This window comes from Acartia tonsa, chromosome 4 (genome assembly GCF_053477335.1).
Source record: "Acartia tonsa isolate MP-2025a chromosome 4, ASM5347733v1, whole genome shotgun sequence".
Classification (NCBI taxonomy): Eukaryota; Metazoa; Arthropoda; class Copepoda; order Calanoida; family Acartiidae; genus Acartia; species Acartia tonsa.
In genome coordinates, this window is record NC_137263.1 from 27,337,396 (window position 1) to 27,354,998 (window position 17,603).

The window sequence follows — 17,603 nt, forward strand, 5'->3', positions numbered from 1 at the left end:
AAAGTTATGAAGCAGAAAAAAAAGATGCATGGTTAAATGGAATCCTTTAACTATCAATTTAAGTAGCAAAATCTTGTCCTCGTTCTTGATTTTATTAAGTTTCTTTAAGTGATCATGTATAATGGATATGGTTATTAAGTTATAACATAGATTTGATTGGAAACAGCCCTTCAGATGTTAGGAATAATTGTTGTGTATTCGGTTAATAAAGAAGATATCAATTAGTATTACTTTCAGTCTACTTCTAATTGATTTTGATTTTATAAACCTTTTTTACAAGAAAATGAAATTAGAAACCGTTTTCGTTGTACTGACCTTTTTTTCAATGATGTAATGCGTGATAGGTGCTCCTCCGTCAGATTCTGGTGGCTCCCAGGACAAATCACAATGTCCAGGTCCCCAGTCCAGGATATTTGGCCGCCCTGGCTGAGATGGCTCGTCTTTAAATTAATTCATAAATTATGAAAGTTTAAATTTGTTTAATATTTTTTTTAAATTTATTTCTGAAATACTTAGATTAAAAAGTAAAACCTTGTAGTGTTTAAAAGTAATATTCAATTTCAAAAATTATTACTTTTAAGTTATTAAAGCATCAATTATTCTAAGACAGTTATGATATGCATAATCATTTTAATATAAAATTTCAATTCAAAAATAATAATCATATTAACATGAACTTTATTACTTTGTATTTAAACATTTAGGTTTTATGGATGAATGAATTTGAAGTTCAATAAATTAAAATGCACCAAGACAAAGATCTCTGTGTGTTTTGAAAAATATCTTTTCATATTTAACAAGGAGCGTGCACAGATATTTGCATGAAGGGGGGAAGTTCTTGGTTACAGAAGAAGACATGAAATTTGCAATTTCTTTTCTAAGGAAACTTTTAACACTTCATACAATACATCCTTCTACTTTAGACAATTGTATTTAGAATTATATCTTTACCTAATCTTTTTAGTATAAATTAGAAATAGCCATCATATTTGAATCTTTGAGTTGTTTTAAGACAATTCAACCAAGAAATCCTAAACTTACCCCAGGGATCCTTGATAAGTATATCATCCCCATTCATTTCACATGGCATTGACTTTCCAATCTTGTTGATGGCAAGAACTCTGAACCTGTACTTGTTCTTGTTTACTAATCCATCAATATACATCTAAAAAAATATACAAATTCCTATTAAACCTGGGACAGGAATATAAAACAAGAATAATAATAAGTCCATAGCAAGTAAAAAGATAATTAATAAATTTGCAGATATCTTAATAGTAGATACATATACAATTTTAATTTAAAAATATCAACAGGGTAACTTTAAAATATGCTGATATATTTCTTGGCCTTTTAAAACATACTAACAACTTTGCCCCTAGAAGCCTCTTGGTGCACTCGAGAGGCGGGAATTTAATTCCAAAACCCATTTTTTAAATTAAGATTAAAAAAATTAATTTTTTTATGCGGGTTGGGGGATGGGGGTTGGTGCCCCCTCCCCCCCACCCCATTTTTTATTTAAGTTTTAAAAAAAAATTTTAGTTAGGGTATTTTTTTTCTAGGAGCGATTTCTCTTGGGAGGGTACCCTCCCCCAAAATAGTTATAAACCTTCCTGGGACCTATGAGAAGCTACCCTGTTAAGGAGAACCCGATCGGTTTAGCGGTTAGCGAGATCCTTCGCCACAAACGAACAAACAGGCAGACAGACAGACATCGTCCTACTTTGTATTATAAATATGTATATATCTTTTTTAAATTAAAGTTTTTGGATTTCAGACAAATTTAATTCGTATATTTTGATTTGATAATCTTTATAATTGTGCATGGCTTAAAAGGAAGATAAATACCCTGTTTATAGGGTTCCACGACAAACGTAGGAGTCCCAAACGTAGGAGTGGAAAAACATCGGAGTGGACAAACGCAGGAGTCCCAAACGTCGGAGTGGGACAAACGCAGGAGTGGGACAAACGTCGGAGTTGACAAACGCAGGATTTTTGGGACAAACGTCGGAGTGGACAAACGCAGGAGTCCCAAATTTTTTTTTAATTTTTAATTTTTCTTTTATTTTTGATTTTTTTTCAATTTTGATTTTTTTCCATTTTGATTTTTTTTTCAATTTTCAATTTTTTTTTAAATTTTGATTTTTTTTTCAATTTTGAAATTTTTTATACAACACCCCCGCTGCGCTGCGGCTAAGCAGGCAAGGGGGCCGAGCGCTGCGGCCATAACCATTATTTTGTAGACAGGTGTATAAAATTTTTTTTAAATTGTCATATTATTAAAATAGCGGACACTCCTGCGTTTTACTTAAGCAATGTCCACTCCTATGTTTGTCCACTCCGACGTTTTTCCCACTCTGACGTTTGTCCACTCTGACGTTTGGGACTCCTGCGTTTGGGACTCCTGCGTTTGTCCACTCCGACGTTTGGGACTCCTACGTTTGGGGTAGGACCGTTTATAGTACAAGTTACAAAAGGTGAAAATTATATTTTTTGTTCCGACGTATAGAGAATATCATGTTTCTTCAATATTAAATCTCTGCCTCCCTCTTCATTATTACTATTTTCTATTTCTGATGTGTTTTAATTTTTCTTTAATGGATGTCAATACCATGCGTTGCTTTGATCAACAATAACTTTAAAACTGTGTTTATGAACCGTCGCACAAAAGTGGTATTGGCAGCTACTCTATATACATATATACTAGGTCCGTACTACCGTCTGACCGACACACAATGTGAAATTACTTAATAGGTTTAACGATTTATTTTCTTTCTTTCATCACTACTTACTTACCTTATACAGTGCCTGTGACAGTTTGGTACTATTTAGAAAGCGTAGCAACTCTATAATCGTTACCAAAAAGTTCGTACTACTATTCAAAACATGTTTGTATTTTGACAAAAAGTTTTTATGTGATCTGATTATCCCATTCATCTCATTTTTGGAATAATTATTCTTTGGAAAATGTTTTATGCGAAGTATCTCTATAATAAAGCCCTAGAAATATATATATATATATGTCTGATAAAAAACATAATCCCGTATTAAAGCAATTTAGCCTCAAATTTACATTTTATTTTGTTTAGACTTATATTCTGCTTATTAAATTCAGATACTTTTTTTCTTAGGGTAAAGTCTCTTTAATAAGTCCCTAAAAATGTTTGGTTTTTAAAAAAATATAATACGTTACATATCTATGTTGCGTTCAAGTCTCTACGATACCTATCTATGTTACGTTCAAGTTTGTAAAAAAAAATTCAGTAGAGACAAAAAGACAGACACACATCCTAGTACTTAATTATGCTCCATATTGATGGGATTTTTAAAAAGAAATTTCAGCCTTCTATCTATTATAGGAGCTAAGTAAATACCATTTCTCACATAGCGTTACGAACAAAGTGAATTATAGAGTAGCTTCGCTACTAAAAATTCTGGGTTAAAACATGGTTTTGGAGAGAAACAAGAGTAGAAATATGAAAGAAAAGGGTTAATAGAAATGTTTATTAATTTAAAATTTCGAAATCTTGACCTAAATCATAAAAAGTTTACCTTTCTCTCAGATGGCTTAGCTTCAGCTACTTGGTGCCAATCATTTCCAAGAGTTGTATTCAAAGCTTCAATAATGTATCTAAAGGCAAAATTTTGTGATGAAAATAATATAGAAACAGCTATAACTAATTCAAGTTCTTTATAGTTGCGAAGGAATTGTTCTAAATACTGCTTTACAAATTTTTACAGTCACTCTCAGTCGCATGGCTTACAATAAGTTAAATTCAACCGCGCAGCTTACTAAGCCACCCAATAAGACTCAACCACAGTCACAAAATTAAAATTCTGTCATATTCACGGCTGACTAAGCTACCCACCAGCCTCAACCTTGCTGCAGCTACTCCACTTTATATAAGCTGGAGCCGCTGCCGCACGCATCCAAACAGCTTACACAAGAGTGCATTCGCAGACGCAACAAACAGCTTAGGTTTAAGAACGCTGAGCGGTATGGAGAAAATATAAGCAACACCAAACCCTACCCTAAGCCACCACCAGCCTCAGCCCCAATAGCGCGGCAATGCGTTGCAGCCAACCCCTCTTATTTTATGCATAGTTCTTTTTTCATTTTCGTTGTTGTTTTTAGTTACGTTAAGTATTACTGCAGTTTTAGATACCTATTATTATTTCCCTTACAAAAAATAAAATCAACGATGCAGTATGTTGCACATAATCGTTTCGTTCTTGTTTTTATTCTAAGTTAAGATTAAAATAACCTTGTAATCTCAGTTCCTCCATCATCAATTGGTTCCTTCCAGTTGACCTGACAATTATCATGGAATACATCTGTAACCTTACACACTTGCGGAGGGGTTGGCTTGTCTGAAAAAGAAAAGACAATATTAATAGCATGCAGTTATTTTTAGAGGTTCATCTTTAATTTACTGTGTTCTTTTTAAAATCTATATTGATATCAATAAATAGAATATTATATATTTGACTTTATTTTAAATAAACCTATCCCTATACATCACCTTTACTTGGCTTTACTCTCATTTTTCTACTTTGTGTAAATATTTTAAATTTTGACAAGAATTGGTTCTAGCTAAAATAATTTGGGTTCTACAAAAAAGAACATCACATTTTCTTTTTTATAAAAGTTATCCAAGATTAAACTTAAGTACATATTAGTATTTCTGCTTGACAATGTTTTTATTCACGAAACCTTTTAAAAATGTATTAATTATGGACTTTTAAAGCATTAAGATAATAATTCTTCCTAGATTTTCATAATCTAGGAAGAAAATATGTAAAATAAAAATTGATTTAATCCTTGAAAATTTCAGTCGTCTGTCTTGAAAAGGAGTCGAGAAAATAGCACCCCAAGTAACATACAGATGGACAAAATAATATAATATATTAGATGAGCATATGTCAAGGAATATTTACTTAAAGTTTCAGCTGTCTATATCTAGTAGGGGCCGTTACGTCACGTTACTCCCATAGCGTTTCGGACTGACTGACTCACGGACGGTTATCCAGAGTGAATTATAGAGTAGCTTCGCTACTGATAAACTTACCCATAATATTAACATTAATATCTCTTCTGTCTTCACCTTGATTATTTCTAAGTAAAGTAGACAAATAAAAACATTACATACTCTTTGAGTGAATACAAAATGTAATCATTGAAATATAACCAACATCAATTATTTTAATAACATTTTTCAGGTATTTGATTATTTAAAAGTATGAGTATAAACATTGCATACAAGTTTTGGATTAGGAAGTAAATTTGTTTATTGTCTTACATGTATAATGTTTGTGAGTACAGTACATATTACAATAGCTGAAAATGCGTATTTTGTATAGTGTATGTTTTTAATTTCCTGAGTATAACTGTGTATGTTCCACTCTTCTCTCTTCTTGGATTAATCACTGCCAGACTTATATTATCATCTCTAACAATCATAGAAAAAAGTAAAAAATAAATAAATAAAGATAAAAACAAGTAAAACAATTTCTGAGCCAACGATACTAGGAATTGAACCAAAATAAATTTCAAGGAAATAGGGATAAGACAAAAGTATAAAATTCAGCTTTCAAAGATATTCTTTAACTTTAGCATGAATTTGAACCTTTAACGTCAAACTGCAACAACAGAACTATTTACGAAATAAACAAGCGTTACAGAACATTGAGAGGTTTTGTGTGTTAAAAAAAAAAAGATTTAAAAAAATAAAACTAAGTTCTAGATCTAATAGCTTTTTAAGAAAATATTTGGAATGCTTACGTGATTGAAACATTGATATCTTGTCCAAGTTTTAACTCCTTTCCATCTTTAATTACAATAATTTCCATCTTTGACTGAATCTTTCCACTTATCTAAACAAAATGATGTAAATAATGAATTGCAAAAAAATTCTGCATGGTTTCGATCCAATCAGCTCTCTCTACATCCTGATAAAACTAAATTTACAGTTTTCCATTCTAACTAAGGATCAATACAATGGGATGATATTCATTTATATATCTATGAGAATAACTCTGGTGCAAGTAATCCTAATCCTGACCTTATCAAACCTATTGCTTATGTCAACAATGCATCTGAAATTCCAGCCATAAAATTTCTAGGTGTCTACTTTGACCCTAACCTTAATTTTAAACATCATATACAGAAATTAAATGAAAAGCTCTCAAGAGCTCTCTTTACTTTGAGACAATTTAAAAAGAATACTAACTAGGAGTGCACTAAAAACCTTATACTATTCTATATTTCATTGTCATTTAATCTATGGAATTTTAATTTATTCAAGCTCATATGAAAGTAACTTAAAATATATTGAAATCAAGAAAAAAATGGCAATCAGAGCAATATGCTATAAGGCAGCTCTTTGAGGTTTTTTATTAGCTTATTAGAAAGATTAAAAATTTGTATATATATATATCTATAGATCTTTAACTCAATTAAAAGCAATCTTTTGTCATGGTTATTTATAGTAAAAAATGCTCCATAATGATGGAAATGATGACATAAAATTTACGCCGTCTATCTTGAATAGGAGAAAATCACGCGTGCCCTAAAACTTTGCAGATGGACAAAAAGACGAAAATATTAGATGTAAATACCATTTGTGACATTTTCAAAATAATCAAACAAGGTTTAAATGATTTACCTTATAGGGAACATTCCAATTACAGTCCTTGTAAGCAACTCCAGTAACTGGTCCTGTATCTCCTATTTCTGGCCTCTCCTCTCCTTTTATTACATCCAGGGTTGTAGAGCTGGTGACGACGCCGTTTCCACGGTTAGATGGCGTCCTCGCCTCAACTAGACCCATGTCCTCCATCTTGAGTCCATGGACAACTAGCTGATGCTTACCATCTCCGATGTTGGAGTACATGCAGCGGTTGTCACTCTTGCTAATCTTCTGACCTTTGAAGTAAAAATCCACAGGTGCACCTGGATCCTTGACATGCACAGTAAAAACACATTCCTCTCGTTCAACCCCATCAGTAAATTGGTCCAGGCCTTTCAGGAACATGTTCTCATCTATACAGATAGATAAAGTGTGAAAAAATAGATGAAAAAAGTGTTTTTTTCCTCCACTTTGAAAATTTATTTAAGTGCAGCATAGACTGTATCTTGATAAAAAAGATATGTTTACTTTTAATAACAAACTATAGTAAATTCATGTTTACCAAATAATTTCTAAAGTTAATTAAAATAAGTTATATTGTTCTGTTAATGCTTGCCCTTTCTTTAGTTGTTGCTCAAGTAAAAATTAATTTCTAGTATATAAGGATAATTACGTTTGACAAGAAGATGACATGAAGAGGAATCAGTATTTGTTTTACAGGTAATATCTCCAGTATCCTCCAAGTGAGCATCCTTCAATACCAACTTTCTCTTTTTACCATCAACAATTATCTCAAACCTTGGATCCTAAAATTATAAAACAAAAAAATTAAAGAAAAAGTACTTCTGACAAAAATTTTGAGTCATAAAGAAGCCTTTATTTCATATTTGCATTTGTAATTTGAATAATTGTATAGGGGTTTTACAAAACATTTTTAATAAAGAAATAACTTATAATATAATATGTGATTATAAGTTATAATATAAAAAAAAACTTTAAAATAACCTGTTCAGGGTTGATTTTCTTTCCGTTTTTAAACCAGACCACCTCAGCATCTGAGGCCTCGACATCAATCTCAAACTCAGCTCTGTTAAAATTGTAGAAAAATATTTTCAAAAGCGAAGCTTTTCTATAATTAGGGTTGGTCCGTACGTACGTCCGTCCGTACTTCCGTCTGTACGTCCGAGACAGATAGCTTTTTTCATTAATTTAGGCATGTTGGAATTGTCCTATCGATTTCAAACTTTGCATGGTGATTCCTGTAGTAGTTAGTTACGATTTAGAAAGCGTAGCAACTCTATAATTATTACCAGAATGTCCGTGCGTCCATTTTAAACATGTTGATTTTTCTACTTTTTTAACAACAATTCATCCGATTGATCTGATTTTTGGTATATTGATTCCTGGGACAACAAAGTATAATGTTATAAGCGAAGCAACTCTATAATCAAGTCCTAAAAATGTAAGTATGTCCATAAACATTATCCTGTAACAAGCATTTTTTAAATAAATTTACTTACAATTTTGTATTGACTCTTATACATTTATATTCTGATTATTCAGTTCTGACACTATACAAGTGTTAATGTCCGTTTGTCCTACCGTTTCAGTGCTTCGCTTTTATGGATGTTGTCATCCTTGTTTTTATGAAGATCGCGTAATGAAAGATAAAACAAAAGCCCAAATTTCGAATCAATGTTTCCAAGCAACATCATACATTTTAAATTTAGGAAGGTTTTGTCATTTTTTAATTTGTTAAATGTTTAAGGTTTACAAATTACTTAGATTCTGAATAAAATATTTGAAGTTACCTGTCATGTTCGACAACTGTCTGTCCTTTTAGCTTGCTTGTAAATGTATGTGGGTATTCTAAAATAAAAATTTAATTAGAATACTTTTTCCAGTTTGGTCAATATTTGGGTAAAAGAAAATACTTAGAGATAATGATGTTATGATTTAAATATAAAGAGATGAGGTAATATTTTAGTAAAAAATAACTTTGCCTGGCCAACCTCTGATTAAACAAATTTTACTGTTGGCTGGAAATCACTAGACTAAGGCATAACATTAGCCCAAGGATAAATAATTTTAGTCAGATTTTCTTTTAGTAGAGGCAATATTCAAAATAAAAGTTTATTTTTAAAAATATTTCAATAACAAAAATATAAGCATTGCATTTCAGACAATTTTCCGCGAAAATCAAAATAAAAGTCATATGATTAATGATTCTTTTTCAAATATGTAAAGTGGTTGGTCCGTACGCGTACCGACAATGAAATTAATTCGGAAAGAAATCACGAAACCTTTTCGGCTGTCGTTGGGGGTTTATTTAGATTTATTTCGGTTGTTGCTTATACCTTATCCCTGGGTCCGTACCCCCTCTCCCTTTCCCTTAAGTAAATAAATAAATTACATAGTTAAAATTTTGTTTAAGAATTATTGCAATAATAAAATTAAAATAAAACCTTCAACGAGAAGACATGAATCAGTTTGTTCCTGTTCTCCAGGCTTGACAAATTTAAGAATCTGGCAGGAATATTGTGCAGAATCATCAAGTTCGCAGGTACGGAAGATCAGACTCACCTTCTCACTCTTTACCTCACACTCGACTCGCTTATCAAACTAAAATAATATTATTGCACAAATTATGACAGAAAACTATTCCATTAACTTAATACTTTCACAAGAAGTTAACAGAACTAGAACTACATTAATCATCCATGTTCTGTTCATCCTATCCCCAATAATATGCCCCTTACCGAATACCTTTTCATTACGAATGTAACCCTATCTTTGTAAAAGATGCATTTAGTTAACAATATTTGTTTCCATTATATACTTTCATATATAATTACTATCACCAAATATTAAAATAATAAATAGCTGGAGTATACATATACAGGGTGCGGCACATAAATCCGGACATTTTTTAAACGGCCATAGCGTCAAAACTACTTGACCAATCAGGACGTTTGACCCCACTATAGAAAGCTTAGGTAATGACCTTTTAGCACAAAAAAATCGTTGGACGAACATGGACGTGTACACCGAGCTGGCGGCGCATATGTTCAACAAGGCAGATTCCAAATGCGCCGGTGGTTTAATACGCAAAATCACAAAACGTAGGGTCCGACAGGGAAGGAGTTGGAATCTTGACCCCAAATTTTGTGAGTGTCTTAGGCTCATTGAGACACACATTTTGCCGTGTTTAAATCCATTTTAGCTCAATCCTAGCCGAAATGAGGTCGATTTTTCAAGATTTTGAGCCTTAAGAAATCACAAACAGTAGGGCCCGACAGGGAAGGAGTTGGAAATTTGACCCAAAACGAACATGGACGTGTACACCGAGCTGGCGGCGCATATGTTCAACAAGGCAGATTCCAAATGCGCCGGTGGTTTAATGCGCAAAATCACAAAACGTAGGGTCCGACAGGGAAGGAGTTGGAATCTTGACCCCAAATTTTGTGAGTGTCCTAAGCTCATTGAGACACGCATTTTGAGTACTTAAAGTCCACTGTAGCTAAATCCTAGCCCAAATGAGAGCAAAAACATGGATTTTGTCAATTGGCGGTTACTCATGTTCCTAAGGAAATGTGGCCTCCCAGCAACCCGATCTTAATTCAATGGACTTTTGGGCCTGGGGCTACTTTGAAGCATGCACCAATAGACGTGCCCATACCACAAAGACCTCCCTCATTGCCACTATCAATTAGAACTACGCCAGCTTGGACAGGTACATTTTGACCTGGACCTGCCGGCGGTTGAGGAGGCCGGTAGAGGCGGTGATTGAGGCTGGAGGCGATTTTGTTGAATAATCTACTAGTCATATACCTATTTTGCTTCCCAAATTTTAAAATTCAATAAAATCTTTAAAATTGACGATTTTATGTTCATTTGTTTAAAAATTAGAATTTGTCCGGATTTATGTGCCGCACCCTGTATATATATATATGTTTCTAGCTTGAAATAGCTTACATGAAGCTTACATAACATAGAGAACCCAATCAATTCAGTAGATAGTGACATCTTAAGCTTCAGACAAAAAAACCCTTATTACTTTATGTAATAGAATACAAAACCTAAAGCTTTTTTTAAAAAATACTCACAACTATAGGACTTCCATTTTTTGTCCATTGTATTTTAGCACCGGCCATATTGAGATAACAAACCAGCTTTGAAGGTCGTGCTGTCAACCCCTTTTCCTCAGTTTTCAACGGTTTCTTCCAATAAAATTCAGGGTCCGCAGCTAAAATAATATCATCTAAATTTACCTACTTTCTACAGGTCGGGTGTGGTGAGTATAGTAGATATTTTCCTCCTTAGTGAAGATAGGAGTAAATATCTTTAAAAAAGATCAAAACTGTTTTATCTATAAATGAAATCTTAAAGGAATATACAACATAAAATATATTTATGAATATTTTACACCCCTAATTACGAAAAACAAAAATATTTCTTCCATAAACGAAAATTATCAGTGGATAAGTGTGGATACTGAAGGTTGAAGTCACTACATCATTTCTAAATCCAAAAAAGTTTTTAGTTTTTATACCATATATAAGAAACTCTGTGTGTTTATAGGACCAGTAGAATTTACAGTCTACTGTCCAATCCCTCCCTGATTTTATGACTCCTGCCCATCACAAAGCCTCCTTGTAATTTTTTACCCAACCCTTTAATTGTTTAAATTTTCTTAGGTAACTTAGGTAATAGTAAGACCAAGGTCTAACTTTTAACTATTAGTATTGTGTATAATTATTATCATTACCGTTCACAGTAAGATGTGCACTTGTCTTCATATCAAGTTCTCTCACAAATAAAAGATAAGTACCATCTTCCTCAACTGTCGGATTTCTAATAAAAAAATTTAAATGAATGATTTCTTAATTAATGAAGAAATGAATTAAGAATGAGCACTGTAAAGTCATTGCTCACAAGCACAAATTTTATTTAATCTGTCTGAGTTTGTCAGATTAGAATAAAGTTTTAGATATCCCAAATTCAAAAGCACAATCATCCAACTTATGAATGGTATCATACAATGTGTTTTTTTATTAAATAAAAAGTATTTACATTTTCACCTAAAAAAATATAGTTAGAAATAAAAGATAAAGAAAGTTTGGTTCCATTGCAGATTTTTTGTGTATGAATCTTCCGCCATTTTCCATCAAAATCCTCAATATATGTATATAGATTTTAAATCATCAATACAAATGATTCACCTTCAAAAGTTCTTTAAAAATGAAGAAATGAGCCAAGTCCCTAAAACAACTAAATCTGATTTTTGGCTAAGATTTTGCTTTAAATGAAATTTAGTTTATTAAATTACAAAAATAAAAGTACATCAGCATCATTTTGACACATAACTGAGAGTTGGAATTTTTTTAATATCTCAATCCTGGCCGGCACAGGATGCCAGCAAACCATACAGGGTCATCCAGGTAAAGAGCAAAAAAGATTTTTTATATGTCTGCATAACATATCAAAATTTCATAAAGATCCGCCACCGTTTTCCCGCCGACCACCGATTGCAGCGGCTGGCATCTTTAAAGTACAGCTGCTGTTAACAAAGTTGTTAAATAAAAGGGTGAAGGAAGAGAAAATTTACTTTGACTAATTTATAGTCGGAAGTTCATTATCAAACAGGGGACATGCACAATTTTTTTACCCTCTAGCTGTAATAGGAGCTGAGATAATGAATGACAAATAATTGAATTCCTGAACACGACACCTTTCCCCTAAAAAAGAGGAAACTAAATTAACTAAATTTCTTAATAATCCAGGTAACCTGATTTGTAGCATCCGGCGCTTCTCGTAGCAGGCCTTTCTGAGCGAATGAGGAAAAAATTGCGAATTTTAAAACTTGCCAATATAACAAAAAAATACATCTTGATTATTAAAATCAGTTGTTTAAAAGTAGGTCTCATAAGTATTTACTTTTTATTTAATAAAAAATGACTGTATAATGTGTAAAATAAAAAAAAAACCTGATTATAAGAGTGTAGGTATCATCCTTAAAAGTCCAATCAAACTTGTCTCCCTTGTACAGTTCTATACCATTATCTGTCGCCCTTTTATCCTATGAATAAGTTTTAATAGTATAGCATATCTAGTCTTCTATTAGGTTATATCAGATCTTCCTTCATACAGAGTGATGATGCTATCCTTATCTATAAGTACATATTGTGTTCTGGCAGAAAAATTAATATTAACTATTTTTGCGAATCATAATATTGACAACAAATTCATAAAATACAGTGGATATTCTATCCACACTGGAGATGTCTTTCCTCTTTTCCTTTCCCCTTTACTTTTTTTTAATAAACCGTCCAACCCCTTGTTAAATTTGTAAAAGCGAAGCTTTACTATAATTAGGGTCGGTCCGTCCGTCCGGAACGGATAGCTCTTTTCGTTAATTTAGGCATGTTAGAGCTCACGTTTCAAACTTTGCATAGTGATTCCTTTAGTATATATCTTTGCAAAATATAACTTTGATCATTACTGAACGCCTTTTATTTGCTTGCTCACAATTTCATATAGCAGCTGCTTTTTCTACAATAAATTCAGCTGCTATTGAGCCTAAATTATAAATGAAGTTGATTTTTATTCATAAATACTACGTTTTCATTTTATTATTATATAATAGAATATAAGAATTGTTCTTAAAAGAATGCACAGGCACTGCAGTAAACTTATTGAAGCAAATAATTTATCCTACACCCGCTCCTCCCCCCCCCCCGCCAACACACACACCATTCTGTTATAAAACATTGAGAGATACTCAATAATTTGGGTTAAGTATAATTTACTTCACTCAGAGAAACATGCAGGGTTAAATCAAAAATTATTTTCACATTAAATTCATATCCGTCTCTGTTTGGTGCAAAGAAGACAGATATTCAGTGATATTTTCATGTTTACCCGGGTAGATATAATTAGGATACTCATCATCAGGCTGGGTAATAAAAAATAGTTTATATGTATTAATAATAAGGCACTGTTTATAATTTCTAGCCACTGGGGGAGGCTCAACCCCTGCGGGGACGCCACTTAAGAGGGGTTGTTACGAAAATGACTATACCCAAATTAGTTTTATGTCCATGGGTTTAAATTACAAACCATAATGAATGAGCTATCGCTCAATCATTCAATTAATTGGATAGAAATATTTATTTTTGCTAAATATAGATTTTGTAAATAACTCGTTTAATATTTTGTTGTCCAATTTATATCATGATTTTCCGCCATATTTGTTGATATTCTGTATTCCTTACCTTGAGAGTTGCAGCATTTCTTAAATACCATTTCCCTTTCTTATCCTTCTCACTGATCTGAGCTGTAAACTGAACCTCTTTACACTTTCCTTGCTGAACTTCTTGATCCACAGGTTTCTATATGTATTATGTACATGTAAGCTTACAAATTAGAAAATTTATTTTATTTTGCAACAAATGTTACTTTTAACAGTGTGGTTAAGATTGATAAGCTTATCAAATTATGAAATAACAGACTTCATATTTAAGTTTTCAAGGAAAATCATTTTTCATGTTAAGGAAATTTTTTTAAAAATACTTGACATATTTTAATAAAAATAAACTTTAATCTTATCCTTATATGAAAGTTACAAGATGTTTGTATGTGGGTGTAGCGGGTGAACCGATTTGGATTAACTTTTCAGTTAAGCTTCTCATAGCTTCAGTAAAGGGTTATCATTTTTACCAACACCTTCCCAAGAGAAATTGCCCCTAGAAAATTTGACCTCAAATTTTTTTCACTCCCCACCCTCCGTTATCACTACGGTGGTCGTAGCTGCTAGTAATATAATAAAGTATGTTACCTTTCTATATGTTTCATCATTATTTAGCCACAATTTGGTCAAAAATGCTCAAAAAAAAACTTTTTCGACCTAAAATTCTCAAATGGTTCCTTTACAAGTCCAATCAATCAGTTTTGTGATATATTTATGAGTTTCAAACAAACTTCTGTACAAGAAAGAACAATAGCAGGTTGACAAGGATTAGATGTGACTAATCGAAATATATTCCTACTATGTGTGCTTTTCCTTGGATAGTCTCTTTTCAACGCCGTGTATTATTCCACATCGATATCTTTATGTTTCAAGGAAAACGATAGGGGTTATTTTTCTGTTGATTTTATGGTATATTTGCATAAAGATAACACCCAACTTTGCCTTTTCCAAAAATTTTCCTTAAAATTTAAAGATATCTCAAAACTGATTGATTGGGCTTGTAAAGGAACCATTTGAGTATCTTAGGTCGAAAAAATTTTGTTTTGTGCGCATTTTTGACAAAGTTGTGGTCAAATAATAATGAAACATATAAAAAGGTAACCGACTGTATATATATACTGGCGGTTAAAGACCTGGCCTAATTATTAGTTTAAATAATAAGTTATTTCTTACCTCAGTCCATTCAATGATTTTTTGTACAATTTTCTTTTGTTTAACCTTCCTCTTCATAAGCATAGCCCTCAAGTCCATACCACCTTCAACTGTCACATAAAATTTGAACTCAAACTCAAATTCTCCATGGCTATTTGTAAGAACAACCTTAAAACATAGATCTTGACAACATAGATAAAATTTCAAATCAACAATTGTAAAATCTGTAAAACTTGATCGCACAAGATTTCGTTAGGTAATTGCAAAATCAATGGAGGTGTTTGGAGTTTTGATGTTTAATTGTTGGAAACATTAACAATTTTTTATGAGAATGATTTAATTTTGAGGAAATATAGAAAAATTATGACCTTATATTCTCCTTCATCTTCCGTTCTTGCCTTAAGACATCCCAGTGTTATTGTGTTGTCATCACCAAAAGTCCAGAACTTGTATCTTCCAGTTGCTTCTTTAGACAAATCTTTAAATCCCTGAAAATTGATTATCATAATCTTATCTATAATACAAAGTTGCTTGATGTCTGTCCGTCTGTCCTTCTGAAGCTTAAGATATCTGTACCCGCTGAAGCAATTAGGTTCTACTCTTCAGGTAATATACTTAATTGTTCTGTGATTGTTTTAAGCTATTTTATTGGGGGATGGGACAACCCCTTAACCCCCCCCCCCTCCTTAAAAGAAAAAAATTGTACCTTAAACCATTGAACTTCAGGGGCCGGATCACCTTCGACTGCAAAAGTGATGTAGCCATTTGAATTTTCGCTGGTAGAATGTTTATCACAAGGACTGATTATATTTGGCGCTGGAGAACCTTTACCCACTAAAGGTGTACTAACAGTATTGTCCCAGTCCTGAAAAAAAATTATTATGAAATTTTCTATCAATATTGTTGATATGGGACAGTTAGTAATTTGAAAAGGGCAAAACCAAATAATGCAATTGGAGTGCAAATCGTCTTGGAAGATTGATTTTTCTTTTTTTCTGCTATTTTATGACTATTATGGCTATCATTGTGGGATAAAATTGTTTAATAAATAAATAGATAAACATTAAATTTTTATAATACTTACAATTTGTCTGTCAAACTCCTCACTTCCAGGAGGCCCCTCACCAGACATTATACAAGAAATCTAAATATTATTAATATATTTATTTTATATTCCGTTTTTAGCGGCTACGCTCCTATAGGCATCAAGGGACAACCTAAACTGATGGGTTAAGAAGGAGCTAAATTCGAAGCACCACCTTCATTAAATTAGAGCTTTAGTAAGTGGGGGAGGGGGGGTAATTTACTTTCTTGTTCGATTTCTTTTGGAACATATATATATTTTTTTTTTGGGGGGGGGGGGCTGGAAGGATAAACTTTTATTATGGGAGGAAGGCAAATAAGATATATTTGAGTGATCAATCACCCCTTTACCACCCACCAAGCCTATTTTCGTCCTCGTTAACTCTTTAACTCATATTGTCAGTGTAACATTTACTTCGTTACCATTTTAGGAGGAAAAGACTTTATTTGGGTTACTTGTGAAGATTCTCTTGGCTAATGAGCAACCGTTGGTATGTTACTCATTCTCAGGGAGGGGTTAGAATTACTCACCCCCAAATTTTGAATGTTATTTGTGATATTTAAAGTATTTAAACAATCGGGGTCTTTTTATTTATTTAAAACTATGAGATTGTTTTTCCCAAAATTTTACTCTTATACCCATTTATATCTATGTACAATGCTTATTGCTCAAATATTTATATAAAAATATTATTTAAATTTATTTTACGCAATTTGTAAATTCACGAAGTTCTGCGTAAAAATCTGGGAGAAAGGGAACATTGGACTATAATATATACTAACCCACAAACTTTTAAATTCAATCTTATACGCATTCGTTTAAACCAAAACTTTAAGCATTTATTATTAAATGTTGATTGGATTGTACAATCTAACAGTGTCCAAAATTTACCAAGAATTATACTTTATATAAGGTGAATCAATTTATCTTCCACTGTCTTTCTCTTATCCCCTAAAATCCTTGTAAAAAAAGACAAAATACCTGAGAATCAAATTCTGTCTTTAAATCTGCAAGATCTTCTCGCCTTCAGACGAGAAAATAAAATTAATCTTTTTCTACTCTACAACCAATATTTTTTGTTTACGCAGCATTTTCAGAATCTGAAACTTTAACTTTATTAGCCAATAAATTCAAAATTCTAAAATATATTCCTTAAACATAAAATTTAATATTTATGTAGATACATTTTTCTCATTTTATTGAAAATATCTTCGTTAAAGTAATTTTTTTTTTTAAATAATTCCTAAGATGTTGCACTCATCATTACACACTTCTTTACAATGACTTAGAAAGGTTTACATTTAATACCATTATTGATTGACATTTCATATGAAGCAACCCACTGAATAAATCAATCTGTCCATCCGACTTCTTGGTCGTAGTTACATTTTTTTCCTCATTGGCAGATGTGATACTGATGGTTGACTTTTTTCTCAAGATAATTGTTATATGAATCTGGGAAGGATGTTTTCCTACTTGTTTTGTACTT

The 17,603-nt window shown here is 32.2% G+C and overlaps 1 protein-coding gene across 1 annotated transcript in view; it reads right to left on the reverse strand.

The window, feature by feature from the left end:
• Positions 1–17,222, reverse strand: part of LOC145318049 (twitchin-like) — a 34,974-nt gene extending 17,752 nt beyond the window's left edge. Inside the window, exons 1-21 of the mRNA XM_080159364.1 lie at positions 17,096–17,222; positions 16,115–16,174; positions 15,737–15,895; positions 15,399–15,518; positions 15,052–15,198; positions 13,904–14,020; positions 12,617–12,708; positions 11,398–11,483; positions 10,736–10,875; positions 9,095–9,251; positions 8,441–8,498; positions 7,635–7,716; positions 7,303–7,435; positions 6,666–7,042; positions 5,783–5,874; positions 5,379–5,450; positions 5,070–5,116; positions 4,266–4,371; positions 3,553–3,631; positions 1,042–1,165; positions 316–440 (exon numbers count right to left, since the gene is read on the reverse strand). Of these exons, the coding sequence (XP_080015490.1) occupies positions 316–440; positions 1,042–1,165; positions 3,553–3,631; positions 4,266–4,371; positions 5,070–5,116; positions 5,379–5,450; positions 5,783–5,874; positions 6,666–7,042; positions 7,303–7,435; positions 7,635–7,716; positions 8,441–8,498; positions 9,095–9,251; positions 10,736–10,875; positions 11,398–11,483; positions 12,617–12,708; positions 13,904–14,020; positions 15,052–15,198; positions 15,399–15,518; positions 15,737–15,895; positions 16,115–16,162 (2,361 nt within the window). The 5' untranslated portion in view covers positions 16,163–16,174; positions 17,096–17,222. The remainder of the gene's footprint in view (positions 1–315; positions 441–1,041; positions 1,166–3,552; positions 3,632–4,265; positions 4,372–5,069; positions 5,117–5,378; positions 5,451–5,782; positions 5,875–6,665; positions 7,043–7,302; positions 7,436–7,634; positions 7,717–8,440; positions 8,499–9,094; positions 9,252–10,735; positions 10,876–11,397; positions 11,484–12,616; positions 12,709–13,903; positions 14,021–15,051; positions 15,199–15,398; positions 15,519–15,736; positions 15,896–16,114; positions 16,175–17,095) is intronic.
• Positions 17,223–17,603: the final 381 nt, after the last annotated feature.